Below are 19,351 nucleotides of genomic sequence, written 5' to 3'. Positions count from 1 at the left end.
ATAAATAATCCTTAATTTTTAATGTAGTTTAATTACCTTCCTTATAACGTTCATGCTAATGATGACACGTCATCTTGTTCTACTCAGCAAACTATAGTATACAACAAATTATAGTATTTATGTCATTTCGTATTATAAAAAGAAATACATATTATTTATTTATACATTGTTATGTATATCTATATTTTTTAAACTCCTGATACATGGTTTTATCTAATTGTTTATTTTTTTAATTGATGACTGTAAATTGTAGTGATTCTATATAGCTGGATTTCGTACGTGCATGGGGTCTTTTTTAAGTTATTATAAAACGTAAAATTGCACATGATCTATAGATATATGTTCACGTATGTGTTGACAGTTGCTAATAATACAATTGTTGTTAAAAATGTTTACGAGATTCTTTTTTTTCCCATTGGACCAGTCGGTCAGGTGGTATGTATATTGGATGAGTTAGGTCACATTAATAGGTCTTTGAAATTATATATATATATATATATATATATATATATATATATATATATATATATATATATATATGTGTGTGTGTGTGTGTGTGTGTGTGTGTGTGTGTGTGGTAATTTCATTGAGTACCGAATTTCGTTATTTTCTTATTTTGTACGATTGATTGCTTTTCTTTTGTACCAAAGATAATAGTTTTTGGTGTTAAAAAATTCCCTGTTTTGTCATTGCTGAAATATGCAAATTCTTTGCAGTCAAAAACTCAAGATGATGTTATGGGTGACTACTCTGCTAGCTTCAGTCAAAAACTCAAGATGATGTTATGGATGACTACTCTGCTAGCTTCAGTCAAAAACTCAAGATGATGTTATGGATGACTACTCTGCTAGCTTCAGTCAAAAACGCAAGATGATGTTATGGATGACTACTCTGCTAGCTTGTCCAGCTGCTAATTGTTTCACTGAGTAATATCTTCCTTATCGTCAAAGAACCTCAATGGCTTTTTTCCTGTTTCTTAGCAACCTCATTTTCACTAAGAATAGTACAGATTTACAGATTATCGGTCTGTTCTCGCGTATTTATATGGCACGAATCTTTGCAGAGTATATATTCACATCACCAATTTGTCTCTTTTCCAGCCTGATTTTTTATTTTTTCTACAGTTTCTTTTGAAGACACATTCTTGTTTCTGTCATACATTCTGCATACACAAGCATTGTTCACTCTGGAATATTGCTCAACATCTTCCACCCTTTTGAAGATATGTTTCATTGACGCGAGTAGCTCGTATACCATCTCCGACTTTTCCTAGCTTGCTTTTACAGCATTTTCATTAGCCTCATTATCTTATCGTTTTCTATTTGTATTTAAAGCACGAACTTCTCTCTTTTTTCTCTTTCATTGATATGTTGTTATTTCGGGTAAGATTTGTTATTGAAGCTACTCCTTCCCTTATTTCGCTGAGATTTTCATGTGCTTTTCGGTCACTTATATTTTCAATTTCTTTTTAGTAACTGTTTGATCTAGGTGTTTATTGCGGCAATCTTTAAATATCACATTGGTCGTGTACTTCATTTTTGAGTCTAGTTTGGCTGTTTCATTCATATGAAGCAATTCTCTCTTTCTCTTCCATGTTTGTTTCATCGGATCTTATAATTCTTTTACGGATGCTGGTTTCTAATTGCAGTTGTAATGTCACAAACTGGCGAATAGAGGTAGGCATAATATCGACTGAGCTGCTTTTATTCAAGATCTAGTCCTCATTCTCATCAGAATAACTTACTGCAGATTTTGAGTTATCCTTTTTTTGAGATATGGTTAATGTTTAACCAAATAATACTAAAGTATGATCTCGAACCACAGAATCTCCATGGACCTTGCTTCCTTTCGTCACCTCTTGCGAGATACCGGATAATAATAATAATAATAATAATAATAATAATGAGGGCTTTGTATAGCGCCTAATCTTTAGAAGCTCTAAGCGCTTTACAACATTAGACAACAACTATAAGATAAAAAAACATAATAATATTATTACAAAAACAAACACCATGAAATTAGAAAAACATTAAAATATAAAAAACATGCCGATAATATTTCAGGTAGGAAACATTATTAGGTCTTTAAGTTTGTTCTTGCAGTCGAAATAAGTGAGTTTTGAGAGCCCTCTTGAATGTGATCACTGTGTTCAGTGGGCAATTCATTCCACGTTGCTGGGCCCTGGTATGCAAAAGAACGCTGTCCATATGACTTTGTTTACATAGTGGGAATAATGAGTATACGATTGTCAGAAGAGGAGCGTAAGTATCTAGCTGGTGTGTACACATGGGTGAGATCGGATAGGTATGTTGGACTAGAGTCCGACAGTGAAACGTAGCACAGAGAACAAATTTTGTGTTTGATTCTGGATCGAATGGATATCCAGTGTAGGGTACAGAGCAGCGGGGAGGTGTGCTCTGATCGTGGTACTCTAAGTATGATCCGAGCAGCTGTGTTTTGAACTTTTTGAAGTTTCTGGAGTAGATATTGAGATGAACCAGACATAATTGAGTTACAATAGTCCAGTCTTGAAAGTACTAATGAACATACAAGTATTTTAGTGGCATCAACTGAAAGATATTTGCGAATTCAGCTGATGCGTCTCAGCTCAAGAAACGCAGCCTTGCATATGTTCATGACATGTTGGTGCAATTTGAGAATACTGTCCAGAGTAACACCTAGGTTTCGTACTGATTGTGTGAATTTAATGTTGGCGTTGCTGATATTTATTGTTTGAGGTAAAGGATGTGAATGAGAAAGTCTTTGTGTTGTGATCAGAATGGCCTCAGTTTTATCATCATTCATCTGCAGCTTGTTACATGTCATCCATGATTTCACATCAGAAATGCACCTCTCTGCACCTTGGATGGTAGCATCAACTTGAGTTGGGTGGCTAGATTTGTATATTTGGGTGTCATCAGCGTACAATTGGTGAGACATTGGATGATGATCTATGACACTTGAGAGCGACTGAGTGTACAGAATGAAGAGAACAGGTCCAAGAACAGACCCCTGTGGAACACCACAATATAGATCAATTGGGCTGGAGTGTATTCCATTTGCAGATACAATTTGTGTCCTGTTGACCAAGTAGGACTTGAACCACACTAAGACTGTATCCTGAATGCCAAATACATGCTGGAGACGGTGAAGTAATATATCATGGTCTATTGTGTCAAATGCTGCAGACAAATCAAGGAGATTGAGGACTGTAATCTTTTCGCTATCCAACGCAGAGAGAATGGCATTAACTACTTTTAGAAGAGTAGTTTCAGTACTGTAGCAAGGGCGATATGCAGATTGTACATTGCTAAAAAGACTGTTTGAATTTAGATGAGATACAAGCTGGGATAGAACAACATTTTCTAAGATTTTTTTTATATGAATGGGAAATTAGAAACTGGGCGGTAGTTCTTTAAATCGTTATGGTCTAGTGTTGGTTTCTTCAGCAGAGAGGCATTAATAACATCAGTTAGTGAAGGCAATACTGGATCTAAGCACTCAAGCAGCAGTGATGTTTGAATTGGATCAAGTTCACATGACTTTGGTACACTCTTCATCAGGATTGTACGTACCAAATCCATAGAGACTGGTTCAAATGCTGCTAATGGTTGCCGCTCAAATTCTGTATCCCAACTGTATGGTGACGACGAGTCAATTGAAATTGTTGTATCAAGCTTATCTCTAATGGTTTGTACTTTGTCATGGAAGAAATTTGCAAACATGTCCGGAAGGTCGACTGGAGAGAAGGTAGTTGGAAGTGGTGTTGATTTGTTCCTTGACATTAGCTTGTTAGTAATCTCGAAGATAGGGTGGTATAACCCCGAACCCACAGTGGGAAAACTAGATACGTGATGATATATGAAAAAAATTCATGTAATAGCCAATTAGAATTCGATAATGTATCGCACAATGTGCCAGTCAGGGATAAAAACTGTACAACAAAATGTCATCTATAATACATGTAACCATATCGATGTATTCCGGTAAATTATATTTTAAATAAAAGTCATGTTTTAATATTATTTAATCAAACTGTACTTTTACATTCAGGTTGGTGATACACAGGAAGTAGAGTATTCACCAGGACAAGTCTTGAAGCTGATAACGCGAGCAGTACAGCCACCAATATTTGGTAACTTGTCATTATTGATATACATTTTTGCCTTAACATTGATGTGTTGTACTTGTTTCTTTGTTTTCTCATACTTACGCACACGTGATTGTAGATTGTATATAACAATTTTAATTAGCATGTGATTAAATTCGGCATGACAACTATGGTATAAATTCTTTATTTCAACAAGAATTGGACGAGATTAGTGACTATTCCCCCTCCCCTCTACCTCGCACTCCCTCACTTCTCAGGCCATCAAGGTTCACCTGCCAATGCATGTTGCCGTTCATTTCTGTACGTTTCTATAAAGGGTAACAAATAGCATGTTGATTTAGTGCTTTGATATTAATATTATGTGAAGCCAATCCAAAGTTGTTAAATCATGTTATTGGTTGTAACTCGAGCATTTTTTGTTATATCGGGATGAATTGTCTCCCTTGCACCACTTTTTTTAATTATTGTAATTTTGATAACCAGTCGGCAGAGTTGTGTATAACATTCATAATTATAATGTATTCCTTCACTAAAAAAGAACTACAAAATAAAAAAGCAATCTTTTAATTTCAATGAATATGTTTGATATTACAAAACTTATACGTTTTAATTAAAACTTGGTGGAATAAAGACAGTGCCTGGGCAACAAACTGCTACGGCAGCCTGCACCATCATACTGTTCATTATGTCCAATATTTTCTGCATTTGTATTTTCGGGAGGAAGCCTTTGATGTGGTGTGTATTTAATTATATGTCCGTATGCCTTTAAGTTACATAAAAGACCCCGTCATACAATAATAGTAGTACACAAATAGCTACAGTTAGCTTTGCAGAATTTATAGTATTGTTGAAATTCCTTGTACAACCGATAGGCAATTATTAAAGAGTTATTTCCTTATTGTCAGAAATTCCTGAGTTCCTGACCCCAGAGGAGTGTGATAATATTATCCAACTAGCGAAGAATCTGGGACTTAAAAGGAGTATGGTCAATGGAAAAAATATTGATCAAGAGTTTAAGACGAAAAACATTGCCGATGTCTTCCGCGTCAGCGATCAGGTCGCGCTCAAAATGGCAGAACTTGGAGATCTGGGGACGTCTTTATTAAACAGGTAGTCAAGCAAATATACTTTACTCATGTACATCGCTAGAGGGGTGGGGTGGCTTGAGAAAGGTGTTATTAGACTTTCATCCACAAGTTTTCCTCAATGGCTTTGGAGAGGTGTGGTTCGTCCTTCACCCACAATTGTTGCTCATTTCATTGAAAAACTGGCTGTACAGATCAAATATCTGCTGAAAAGAAAAATCTAATATTGAAATCTCTTCTTTGAAGCTATAGTTTTTATGTTTGCAGGCATGGTTCACAATCAGTCATTTATTGATGTTTATACCTACCCCAATTCCCTTTCCTTCCAAATATCTGTATATTGCATTAAAGAGATTTTCTGGTCACACACACACACACACACACACGCCCTGTGCCTGTGATGTGCCCGTCATCAATTGCTATTTTAAAATTTTCTCTGAAGCCACTAGACTGATTTTGACTGCATTTGGCAGAAAACATCGTGGCATAAGTTTATACTGACCCTGTTACTAAATATAGAAAACTCAGGCGCCTTTTCAAAACTGTCTAATAGAATTTGATGAAATGTGACTGAGACCTTTCTATTTGGAAGACTTTTCAAGTTATACAGTTGCTAAAATATTACAAAAAAGTCAGATATCAGCGATTGCAATTCTTATCTTCTGGAAACTCACCAGACCAATGTCAACCAAACTGGGCACAAAACATAATGACTTATAATCCTTTTTAAACTATATATATGATACTGATCAACCATCAAATATGGAGGTCGTTTGTTAAAAATGGTTTAACATCATCGGAAAAGGTTTGACAGAAAGCATTATGTCATAGAGGGCTATACAATGTTACTAATGATGCTGATCTCTCATCAAATGTAGTAACCATTGCTGAAAATAGACACAGTTTAAAACTACTATTCTCTTTAAATTCACTGAGCAAAATGTAATCATATTTGACAGATGAATCTTGACATTACAAATTACACTGGTCAACAGTAAAATCATTACTGACTTGAAAAGGCCCTAATCTGTAGTATTTTGGTGTGCCGAACACGAATATAACCGTGAAAAATTTGTATTGGCTCTCGTTTTGAAGATATTCATATACCTCATTTTCTGTGTTTCACTGTGTAAATTTCTCCAGTAGGACTGCAGCAACATCCGGAATAATGATGTAACATTGCATAATACCATCATGCTCACATCATCCACAGTTGATTGCATCATTTTCTGATGCAATGCAATACTAATGCCATGCGGCTGCTGAAGTAAGTTGACGTCAGCAGTGTACTATACATGTGTAGGCCTATTATACTAATGCCAGGCGGCTGCTGAAGCTGACGTAAGCAGTGTACTATATAAAGCCCAATCAGATAGGTTCAGCATTTAAAATATTTTAGACGTTGTGCGAGACAGTTCAAGCTACTGTTACATAAAACTTATTATTTTATCCATTTACGTACAATAAAGAACAGTAATGCCTCGAAAGTGTGTTAATACCGCGGACAATTTTTGCTATATTTGTGGGGAAGTGACATTTGCCAACCAGAAGAAAAGTATCAATTCTCAAGTGAAGAAGGCATATCATCTTTACTTCGGATGCAAGGTTGGTGACCAAGACAAGCCTTGGGCTCCGCATATATGCTGTGCTACATGTACAACACAGCTTTCACAGTGGTTGAATTGCAAAAGGTCATCAATGCCGTTTGCAGTCCCAATGGTGTGGAGAGAGCCAAGCAACCACCTAAACGACTGTTACTTCTGCTTGGTTCCTCCTCTTTCCGGCGGAATAACGAAGCGAAAGAAGTCGAGAATAGTCTACCCAAACATTCCGTCTGCATTGAGACCAGTTCCACATGGTGAGGGACTTCCTATTCCAGAACCTCCAGCAGAATATTCTCTTGATTCATCTGACGAAGACAAAGGTGAGTCGACCTGTTCTTCTCCTGGTCCATCAGCATGCAGTGATCCAGATTTTCACTGTTTTGCATCATCAACCCCACACAGAATAACACAGGAAGAACTAAATGACCTGATTCGTGATTTGGACTTATCAAAGAACAAGGCAGAATTGCTAGGATCAAGACTCCAACAATGGAATCTTCTAGAAGAAGATGTCACAATTACTGCATATCGAAAGCGCCACCAGCAATTGGAGCCTTTCTTCAGAAAGGAAAGTAATCTGATATTCTGTTCCGATATTGAGGGCCTCATGAATGCTTTAAAAATCACTCATGACCCACAAGAATGGAGACTATTTGTGGACTCTTCGAAACTGAGTCTCAAGGCTGTGCTTTTGCACAATGGAAACATTCTTCCATCTATTCCAGTAGCGTATGCTGTCCACATGAAAGAGACATACGATAACTTAAGGCAGCTACTGAATTCCATTGAGTATAACAAGTACAGCTGGCACCTCTGTGGTGATTTGAAGGTAGTTGCCCTTTTAATGGGACTGCAGCAAGGATATACAAAATACATGTGTTTCTTATGCGAGTGGGATAGCCGAGCAAGGGAAATGCACTACATGAGGAAGGAATGGACTCACAGGCAGAATGTAGCCATTGGAGAGAAGAATATCCAACACCCAGCTCTGGTTGAGGCTCAGAAAATCTTGCTACCACCCCTTCACATCAAACTAGGTTTGATGAAGAACTTCGTGAAAGCCATTGACCGGACTTTGCCAGCATTCCGATACCTGCATGAAAAATTCCCTCGACTCAGCGAAGCAAAGATTAAAGAGGGAGTTTTTGTGGGTCCTCAGATTCGAGAGCTTTTCAAAGATGACCGGTTCAACAACTTGCTGGAAGGTGACGCGAAACAAGCATGGAATGCTTTTCGCCTAGTTTCTACAAACTTCCTCGGAAATGTTAGGGCAGAAAACTATAAGGAACTAGTAGAAGACATGTTGATGAAGTATAAGAAACTTGGCTGCAATATGTCTCTAAAGATTCACTTCCTTCATTCCCATTTGGATTTCTTTCCTAGCAACTGTGGTATTGTTAGTGATGAACACGGCGAACGTTTTCATCAAGATATCGCAACAATGGAACAAAGATACCAGGGAAAATGGTCCACTACAATGCTGGCTGACTACTGCTGGACACTCCTCAGAGATGCTCCCGAACAGCTGTACAAGAGACAGGCGAAGAAATCTAAGATGTAGTCAATGACTTGATTTTTTATAGGTAGGCTATTACAGTTGACCTTTTACTATTGGAATGCATTTCGTTATGTAAACATTAATTTCTTGCAGATTACAAAAAAACTAGAGCCAATTTTGCAATTTGACTGTCATATTCGTGTTCAGCACATAAAAATTGATAAGAATTGACTAATTTTATTTCAGTAACATGACTTTTGTAAAAATTTGTTGTCCAGTGTTATATGAATGATGCCAATGCACTGTCAGATATGCCCAATGTTGCTAAAATAGAAAATTATTTCTTATTGAAAACCAATGAATATAAATGACCAAACTAGCCAGAGTACATCTTGGCTTGAAGACCATTACGATCTGAACAAATGATCCGCTATCAATATGGTGACTGTTACTAAAACACTAAACTGTTGAATAGAACCATCACAGCAGGAAGTTCTTTCAAACATGTGCAAATAATTCGTATATACCTTCAAATACAGCCACTGTTACTGAAAACAGAAAAACATGTAAACGTCCTCGTCTCCAAGACCGCTTAATAGAATTAAAACAAGTTTCGCACAAAGACATGAAGTCATTTCAAACTATACAAATGATCAGTCATTAAATATGGTCACCATTATTAAAACTAAATATACAACAAATAAACAAACAAAAAAAAAAACCATTAGATGACATTTTTACTCCAAAAATTCTGAGCATAACTTGATCAAATTTTGACAGGTAACATTCCTGTATAGAAGTATTTTATATTGTACAGATAACGCAGATCTAATGTCAAATGTGGCCATAGTTGTTAAAAAATAAAATTATCCCTTCTCCCCATTTAAACCACTTCGTCTCAAGAACCTATAATACTTACATTGATTAGATTTGACAGCATTTTGATAATAAAAGCTTTCAAATTTACAAAAATGAAGTCGATTCCCCATCAAATACGGGATAAACTAAAAATGGAAAGCCTTTTAACTACTTCTCAAAAGCCGGTGCACATAATTTGATTAAATGTTATAAAGGAACATTCTGCCATGAAAGGCTCGAAATAATGCAGCCAATATGGTATCAGATATGGCTGTAGTTAGTGAAGATAGAAAAGTCCTCGATTACTTCTTCAAGAAAAGCTCCGCTTAACAGACTTCGTGAAATTTTACAGAACGTGTCCTTGTTTGAACGCTTTTCAAGTGTATAGAAATTATACTGTTCCACTATCAAAGAATATCGCAACCATTACTAAAGGAAGAATAAACATTCACACAAATCAGTTCTCAAATCTGAACAGAACTGGGCAAACCTGACATAAACTGGTTTGGCATAAGAGCGTTCGATATTTGACAAATGATTGTACGTGACATCGAACATAGACGAAGATACAAAACCTAGAGAAACCTTGAAAAAATATTAATAAAAAATAGATGAAATCAAGAGCAATAAATGAACGTTTAAAGGATATAGTCTTGATGACATATTTATAGTTCAACTGGTCTTGCATTTTGCTATTAGGCAGATGTCAGACGGTCGGGACATTTGCGGCCTCTGGTTCAGAAATAAGTTTTCATTTAAGGTGACACCTTTCAGGCCTAGAACCCAAGATGTCAAAACAGCACATTGACTGCATGATAATAGTTTTCAAACTACCTTCATAACACATAAAATGTATGATACAGTTGTGATTGTGTTTGTTATCCTGCATTGCAATTTGATAGGACATATTAAAAATTTATCCAGATCCGAAACTAGATTAAAATCAATATCGTATCACTATGGTGGCTGACCAAGGTAACTAAATATATTTAAAGTTTTTTCTTTCTAAAACATAGATTCAGAAAATTAGTGCGAACCATTTCAGCAACAATCACAATGTCGAAAATGGAGGTTCAAAAGTTGGTGAAAAACACTTAGGTAACCGTCGTTTTCGAAAATTTGATGCCGAAAAGTCATTCATCAACTTTGAAATCATCTCATCCGTTACGTAGCTAGCATTTTATTACTTGTGCTATTGTTTCTGTTTTTGTTTAAATTTACTCTGAAGTATTCAATGAGGCTTCTCGTTGATGAAGTGTCTTATGCCTGCCATTTTTAAGAATATCAGCTAGATCGGAACTTTGAACACACTGGTTCCTGTATGAGTGTATGTGAGCATGAGTGTGGCATACATACGCATAGCCTGATTAGACTCGATCATGTTCACTATGAGGGCCAACATGTTTTTAATGTTTTGATTTCGAAAACTACTTTCAAACCTTTACAGGCTACTATTGGTGATACCATATTGTGATGTCTCTATTAAGTTGCGCATCCGTTTGCTATTTGTTATTTTTTTAGTTTAAACCATTTTGGAACACTGTTGGAACAATATTCGGTAGAAACACTATGGCACAACTGTCTTTCATATTTATACCAATGATGCCGATCTGCTACCAGATACAGCCATCATTACTAAAATTATAAAATCATTCAAAAAAAATTCTTTTCAAAACTGCCCCTTAGAATTTGATAAAAATTTCAATATATCCAACACAGAAGCCTTTCAATTTTGTGGAAATTTTCTTGATCAACAACTAAATATGGTCACCACTACCGTAAATAGAAATACCTTAAAATTGTGAAAGATAGCATTATAGTATACAGTATTTTCACGCTTTTACAAATTATTCAAAGTTGTCTGTAACTATGGCCACCATTAGCAACTACACACAAAACGAAACAAAATATTTATTGATTTCGTGTCAAAAGCCACGAGGATACAGCTGGATTTAACAAGAAGCAACCCGTTACAAAAACCTTACAACTGGTTACAAAGGATGATGATCTTTCTTTAAATATGGCGCTGCTACTAACACCAGAACACTTAAATAACATATTGTCAAAATCCGCTCACCTGATAGCATGTATCAATAGGAACCTTTCAGATGTATACAAACAGACAGAGAGCATTTAGGAATAGAAACCGCTCACCAACATTTGGTCAAAGTGACACAGAGCATCCTGCATAAAGGTCTTTAAAATGTATGCAGATTAGGCTGATCGGCTATCAATAATGGCCACCATTGCTAACAAAAATGGCCACCGTTGCTAACAAATAATAAAATCTTACTAGAATCTCTTTGCCCCCAAAATGGCTCCACGGAATTTAAGGAAAGGTTTGACAAAAAGTATTATCGTATGTAATCCTTTCACATTATTATATAAACAATGCTAACCTGTCATGAGATATTACTGAAATAGGAACGGTATAAATAACTGTCTCTCAGAAACTGCTTAGCAGATTTTGATTAATATTGACAGAAATCATTCTGATACATAGGCCATTCAAATTAGCAAATATATGGCTATAATTAATAACAATATAAAGGCCTTTCAAATTATACAGGTATGGCTATCATTAACAACAAAATAAAGGCCATTCAAATTTTATTACAGATATGGCTACGATTAAGGACAAAAGGAAGGTCTTTCAAATTAGTACAGATATGGCTACCATTAATAACAAAATAAAGGCAATTCAAATCATTACATACATGGCTACTATTAAGAACAAAAGGAAGACCTTTCAGAATAGTACATATCAGGCTACCATTAATCACATAATAAAGGCCATTCAAATTATTAAATGTATGGCTACTATTAAGAACAAAAGAAAGGCCTTTCAAAGAAGTACAGCTAGGGCTACCATTAATCACAAAATAAAAGGCCATTCAAATTATTACATATATGGATACTATTAAGAATAATATAAAGGCCCTTCAAATTAGTACAGAATGCCTACCATTAATAGCAAAATAAAGGCCATTCAGATAGGTACGGATATGGCTACCATTAATAACAAAGTAAAGGCCTTTCAAATTGGTACAGATATGGCTAGCATTAATAACAAAACAATGGCCTTTAAAATTAGTACAGATATTGCTACCATTAACAACAAAATAAAGACCTTTCAAATTAGTACAGCTCTGGCTACCAGTAATAACAATATAAAGGCCTTTCAAATTGGTAAGATATTGCTACCATTAATAACAAAATTTAGACTTTTTAAATTATTACAGATATTGCTACCATTAACAACAAAATAAAGGCCTTTCAAATTAGTACAGCTCTGGATACCATTAATAACAAAATATAAACCTTTCAAATTAGTACAGATATGGCTACCATTAATAACAAAATTAAGACTTTTTAAATTAGTAAGATATGGCTAACATTAACAACAAAATAAAGGCTTTTCAAATTAGTACAGCTCTGGCTACCATTAATAACAAAATAAAAACCTTTCAAATTAGTAAGATATGGCTACAATTAATAACAAAATTAAGACTTTCTAAATTAGTACAGATATGGCTACCAGTGATAATAATATAAGGGTCTTTCAAATTAGTACAGATATGGCTACCACAAAATTAAGACCTTTCAAATTAGAAAGATATGGCTACAATTAATAACAAAATTAAGACTTTCTAAATTAGTACAGATATGGCTACCAGTGATAATAATATAAGGGTCTTTCAAATTAGTACAGATATGGCTACCACAAAATTAAGACCTTTCAAATTAGAAAGATATGGCTGCCATTAATAACAAATTTAAGACCTTTCACATCATCATCATCATCATCATCATCTTTATTTCCTTCCATGGAAGATTACATGATATAAGAATAAATCATCTGAATACAATCAATAGATAAGTATTTAAAAAAAGAAATAAAAAAAGAAATTATATTAGAATACAAATTCTTACACTTTATCAGTCAACAAAGTGTTCGTCAACTGCATAAGTTGCAAGTTTCAGTACCTTATTTGCAGAAGATAGCTGCACACTGCATGACAAAGTATGCTGCATACAGGACGAATAGCTTGGAGTTTTCTTTGTCGATTACACCTGATGGTAACCTTTTACCTAGAAGTTATTGTAGTTGCATTAAATAACGTAATGTGCAGGCTCAGTGGAAATTTATCAGTAAGGAAATCCCAGAAAGAGTTTATAAAATTCGACATATAAGGACAACTAACAAAACAATGAAGATCAAGTCTGTATAAACATTCCCACATCTAATACACATATCAAGCTGTGTTTGAGGAACAGCAACCCATAGTTTAGCTATATATGTAAATACCTTAGTGTGTTGTCTGGTTTTAGCTGACTGTCACACCGAGGCAGGTTGTAAGTATTCGTGTATCCAAGAGAATCTATCAAAATCTGCTTGATTAGACATACGAACTCTCCGAAGGCTATTTTCAAGACCAACACTTTTTGACCTTACAATTTCTTTCCAATTTTGTTTATCTGGAATCTCAGAATGATGCAAATCATCAGTTAGATACCCGAGTAAGTCAAACTTCTTTGAGGTATAATATAAATTTGAAATTAACCCGTATCTTGACATGCATCTGCTCAAAATGAAGTGAAATAACGCAGCGTTAAACATACCTTTAGTATGTGCGTTGTTAGGCATCAAACACAATCTGTGTAAAAACATCAATTTTCTTCTATCAATTTCGCTGATGTCCATCCTATCATTCCCAGGGCGATGTCTGATCTTGTATGTGTTGGAAAACCTTGTGAATGTTTGGCAAAATACCTCAGAGTTTTATCCAATAAAGAGAGGTCACTTTTTGGAATGTTACACCATAATTCACTTCCATAAAACATTGAAGGGAAAATTACCTTTTTAATTACATTTGCAGCAACCAAAGGATTTAAACCATTCGGTTTAATGCCAATACCAAACAGACCGTGAAAAGATTTTTTTCTTCCCTTTCTTGCATGCATCGATAATGCGTCATGCGACGTCAGCTTTGAGTTAATCCGGTGACCCAGGTGTGTTGCCGAATCAGTAACCGGCAAACATGACGGGCCAATATACCATTTCATATTGATATAATTTTTGTATTGGGGACCAAAAATGATAATGTATGACTTTGTGACACTAAGCTCGAATCGCCACTTATTACTGTAGTCGTATGCTATATCTAACAGCTTTTGTAGATTGCAAGGTATATAGCCAAAAGTGAAATATCATCAGCTAGGGTTGGATTTCCCACAGCTAAGGATCCAATCTTTGCTCCAAATCCACTATTTTCTAACTGTAGCAGCAAGTCATTTATAAATATTGTGTACATCAAGGTTGACAAAACACCCCCTTGTCTCACTCATTGGTCAATTGAGAACCAATCTGAAAATTGCCCATTGACGAGAACTTTACTCTGTAAATTTGTATACATGTTAAAAAATATCAAAAGGGATTTACCCGTAATTCCCAACATGAATAATTTAAAAAGCAGTCCTTTGTGCCACACGGTATCAGATGCCTTTTTGTATCAAGAAAAGCAGCAAAAACCAGTGAACCCATGTTTATATTATATTGTACTGATTGCAACAGCACAAAACTCGCTGTTGTGCAGCCTAAACCTTTTTGGTAACCATGTTGTTGTGAACTGGGTATACTAGAATTAGTATCTTTGAGCCAAGTTCTCAAAGGTTTTGTAGATAACAGGCAGTAAAGTAACAGGCCTGTAACTTTCGAGGGAGTTCTTTGATTTTCGGTTACCTTTGTACAGTGGTATTACTAACCCTGTTTTGCAATCTAAAGGTATGTAAGATTGATCAGTCATCCGAGTAAATAAAATTGTCATACATTCGATGAGGTAGTCGCTGCCATATATCAAATGTTCATTGCAAATTTGATCATGGCCCGATGCTTTTGATTTCTTTAGACTTCTAATGATTTCTCTTACTTCGTTTAAACTGATACTGGTCTGTAAGGCCTCGATATGGCTTACTCCGTCCTGTAGACCCCGATTTAATTCTCTCTCTCTCTCTATAAATTCATAAAAGTTTCCGTCAAAACTATGGCTAAAATTCGGCGTGTGAATGTTCTCATAGTATCTGGCAAAGCCATTTGCGATGGAATCATCATCACGGATACAAACTCCATCAGTTGATAGTTCCTGACAAAAAATTATAGTGTTCCCTCTCTTAACGTTGATCATTTTCCAAAAGTGTCTTACATCGCATTCATGTGCTTTTTCAATTTCTTCATACACCTCCCCCATATATTTTTCCACAGCCAGTTTTTGAACGTTTCTAAAGTCTCTCTTTTTATCTTTATGTTCTCTGTAAGAATTATACTGACTACCCCTCGGTCTTCCCTCATTTATCCAAGTATACCTAGCTTGTCTTTGAAGTTTATGTGCTTCTTTGAGTTCATTTGACCAGTATGGTTTGGCATGATAATTGAATTTAGACTTTGGAAGCGCGATGTCGCTTGACTGCTGTATTGCATTAACAATGTGCTCGTAAAGTCTATCAACATTGTCCGAAATAGTATCTATATCTAAAGTTTTCAGGCGAAGGTCCAGCTCAGATTGATAGTTTTTCAAGATATCAGCGTCTAATTTATTCCAAGCTATGTTATTTCTCTTTATAGAATGTCTGAAGTGTCTCCCACAGGTCACTGTACGAAGGAAAGTAAGGATAGGGAGGTGGTGAGATATCAATCACCGTTCTTGCTGGGGTGAACGTATAACGGGAACCAGTGCATATTATTAAATGTCCAGCACTCACTAGATTATTATATCGCAAGAACTCATGAAATACCCTATCTTTGTAATCTCTGAAAGTATCCGGTTCAGCTACTGCATTGAAATCACCAGTAAAATACACGTTCCCCAGCTGTGAGTACTGATCATACAGATTTTGAATCAATTCAGTTCGCGCTTTGTAACAATATATGCCATACAATAGGGTCGGCATATATACACAAAATATATAAACATTTTGCATATCTGCAAATTTGAATTATATGCCAACAACTCTGTCACTATTAACTTCATCTATAAAGTTAGCATATCTCATGAGAGAAGTTTTGCAGAAGATTGCAACTCCTTCTTTACCACATTTTATTAACGTGCTATTAGAGGAAATATCCTCGACCTTACAAGTGCATTTATAATCAGAACGAATAGAATCGCAAAATGGAAGTATGTGCTGTAATAGCTTATATTCAGTTATGCAATCTACGTCAACATTATATTCAGGCCTTTAAAATTAGTACAGATATGGCTACCAGTAACAACCAAATTAAGATTTTCTAAATTAGTACAGATATGGCTACCAGTAATAACAAAATTAAGACTTTCTAAATTAGTACAGATATGGCTACCAGTAATAACAAAATTAAGACTTTCTAAATTAGTACAGATATGGCTACCAGTGATAACAATATAATGGCCTTTCAAATTAGTACAGATATGGCTACCAGCGATAACAATACAAGGGTCTTTCAGATTAGTACAGATATGGCTACCATTAATAACAAAATTAAGACCTTTCAAATAAATAAGATACGGCTACCATTAATAACAATATAAAGACCTTTCAAATTAGTAAGATATGGCTATCAATAATAACAATATAAAGGCTTTGAGATAGACACAGATATGACTACCATTAATAACAAAATAAAGACCTTTCAAATTAGTAAGATATGGCTACCATTAATAACAATATAAAGACCTTTCAAATAAATAAGATATGGCTACCATTAATAACAATATAAAGACCTTTCAAATTAGTAAGATATGGCTATCAATAATAACAAAATAAAGGCCTTTGAGATAGACACAGATATGGCTACCATTAATAACAAGATAAAGAATTTTCAAATTAGTAAGATATGGCTACCATTAATAACAAATTTAAGACCTTTCAAATTAGTACAGATATGGCTACCATTATTAACAATATAAAGGCCTTTCAAGCACATATATGGCTACCATTAATAACAAAATTAAGACCTTTCAAATTAGAAAGATATGGCTACCATTATTAACAAATTTAAGACCTTTCAAATTAGCAAAATATGGCTACCATTAAGAACAATATAAAGACCTTTCAAATTAGTACAGATATGACTGCCATTAATAACAAAATTAAGAGCTTTCAAATTAGTACAGATACGGCTACCATTAATAACAATATAAAGACCTTTCAAATTAGTAAAATATGGCTACCATTAATAACAAAATAAAGACCTTTCAAATTAGTAAGATATGGCTACCATTAATAACAATATAAAGACCTTTCAAATTAGTAAAATATGGCTACCATTAATAACAAAATAATGACCTTTCAAATTAGTACAGATATGGCTACCATTAATAACAATATAAAGGCCTTTCAAAATTAGTAAAATATGGCTACCATTAATAACAATATAAAGGCCTTTCAAATTAGTACAGATATGGCTACCATTAATAACAATATAAAGGCCTTTCAAAATTAGTACAGACATGGCTATCATTAATAACAAAATAAAGGCCGTTCGAATTAGGACGGGTAAGGCTACCATTAATAACAAAATCCCCAAAAGGTTAAATGACGTCTCCTAAATGGAATCAAACCAAAAGATATTAACGTAAAAACTTTTCACATTTTGTACTACTAATGCCGAAAGAAAACTCCTTAAACTACTCTTTCTCAAAACGGATTTAGAAAATTAGACCAAATTTGGCAAAATGTATATTTGCTTAAAGTTTCTTCAGCTTGTTACAATTTATGTCGATCAAATAAGGTGGTAATTACGAAAAGTAACAATAAAAACCTTGAAATGATTATTCTCAAGAAATACATGAACAGAATTAAACTAGATTCGACAAAAAGGGTCCTGGCAAAGAAGGCCCTTCAGTATGTTTTCAAATGATGCTGTTCTGCAATTATCAATTGTGACCATCAATACTAAAGACAGAAAAACCACAAAAGGACTTATCAATACTACTCATAATAATTAAGTTTACAGAAAATATATTTGCATGAAGGCCTATACAAAGTCTGATAATGGCCTTAATATGCCATGTAATATAGTCAACGTTGCTATAAAAAAAAAAAAAAAAAAAAAAAAAAAAAAAAAAAAAAAAAATTAAGAAAGACTTTCTTAAAGACTTTGACACAATAAAATAAAACGTTCTATCTTAATGTGCTTTAAATTGTATACAAATGATACAGCTGTCGTTACATCTGGTTAAAAAAGTAGATAAACTTTAAACATATTTTTCTTTCGCAAAAAAGTGAAAGAATGTGAAGAAATTAGCAAAGGCAGCGTATTAAAAACAATTCTTTGCAAACTGATCTGGAATTTCTCATTTAGGTAGATTAGCTGAGCAATCTTATGCCCACCGGCTTCTGCCTGTGGACTTGAAGTGTACAGTAGGACAAGATGTAGGTGTTTTTAAATAACTTTACAAAATGAAAATAACAGCAACATTACATACACTAATACTGAGCTGAAATTCATGAATGCATAACATGATTTTTTACTACCATAGGATATATAGACAGAGCAAAATATTCATTTTTTTCCATTACGAGTTATAATTTTTGCCATGCAGAATCGCTAGGAAATTTGGAAGTAATTATAAAGCTATGTCTCAAATTTCAGTCTTAATTATTTATCTTTTGTTCAAGAGTTGCTAGTATTACACAGCTGCCATTAGAAGTCATAGAAAGAAGTGAAAGCCTCCAGGTACGAATTCCTTAAATAATAATGAACTTTTACATACTGGTAATTTTATAAATTTGTACAAGCTTTGGCCTTCTGTAAAGAATGTGCAAGTAAGCACTGGCATTAATTATTACATGTTTATTTGGCCCTTTGATTCATGCAAATATAAAAACACGAAAAATAAATCATCCATTTTAACGATAATTGCATACAATACCAATACCAATAATAAGGTGGTAAACAATATCGGTGTTATCTGACATTCACAATTCATAGCATACACTGAATATGATTTGAGATATCATTCTGCAATACCCGAGTTATCGATTTATGTCTCTCATTACCGATTATCATTTGAAAATAAAACGGTAAATTTCATTTTAAAAAAAGATTTTAAAAACAAAATACAAGCTTATAAATACCTCTGTCTGGTTATGTCACAGGAGAAATAGTTACACTCTTGGATTTGTTATAGAAGAAATAGTGTTGTCCTTTATATTA

General features: G+C 34.5%; 1 protein-coding gene across 1 annotated transcript in view; it reads left to right on the top strand.

Annotated features, from left to right (window-relative positions):
• The window catches only part of LOC149780893 (transmembrane prolyl 4-hydroxylase-like), a 36,040-nt gene that overhangs the window by 7,018 nt on the left and 9,671 nt on the right, over positions 1-19,351 (top strand). Inside the window, exons 3-5 of the mRNA XM_089936433.1 lie at positions 4,054-4,135; positions 5,017-5,221; positions 18,814-18,871. Coding sequence (XP_089792559.1) covers positions 4,054-4,135; positions 5,017-5,221; positions 18,814-18,871 — 345 coding nt within the window. The remainder of the gene's footprint in view (positions 1-4,053; positions 4,136-5,016; positions 5,222-18,813; positions 18,872-19,351) is intronic.

The sequence above is a fragment of the Sinohyriopsis cumingii genome, chromosome 16 (assembly GCF_028554795.1).
Source record: "Sinohyriopsis cumingii isolate HCF-2022 chromosome 16, ASM2855479v2, whole genome shotgun sequence".
In the NCBI taxonomy this organism is placed as follows: Eukaryota; Metazoa; Mollusca; class Bivalvia; order Unionida; family Unionidae; genus Sinohyriopsis; species Sinohyriopsis cumingii.
Note: the sequence above shows the minus strand (reverse complement) of the source record. Positions and strands in the feature narration are given on the sequence as shown.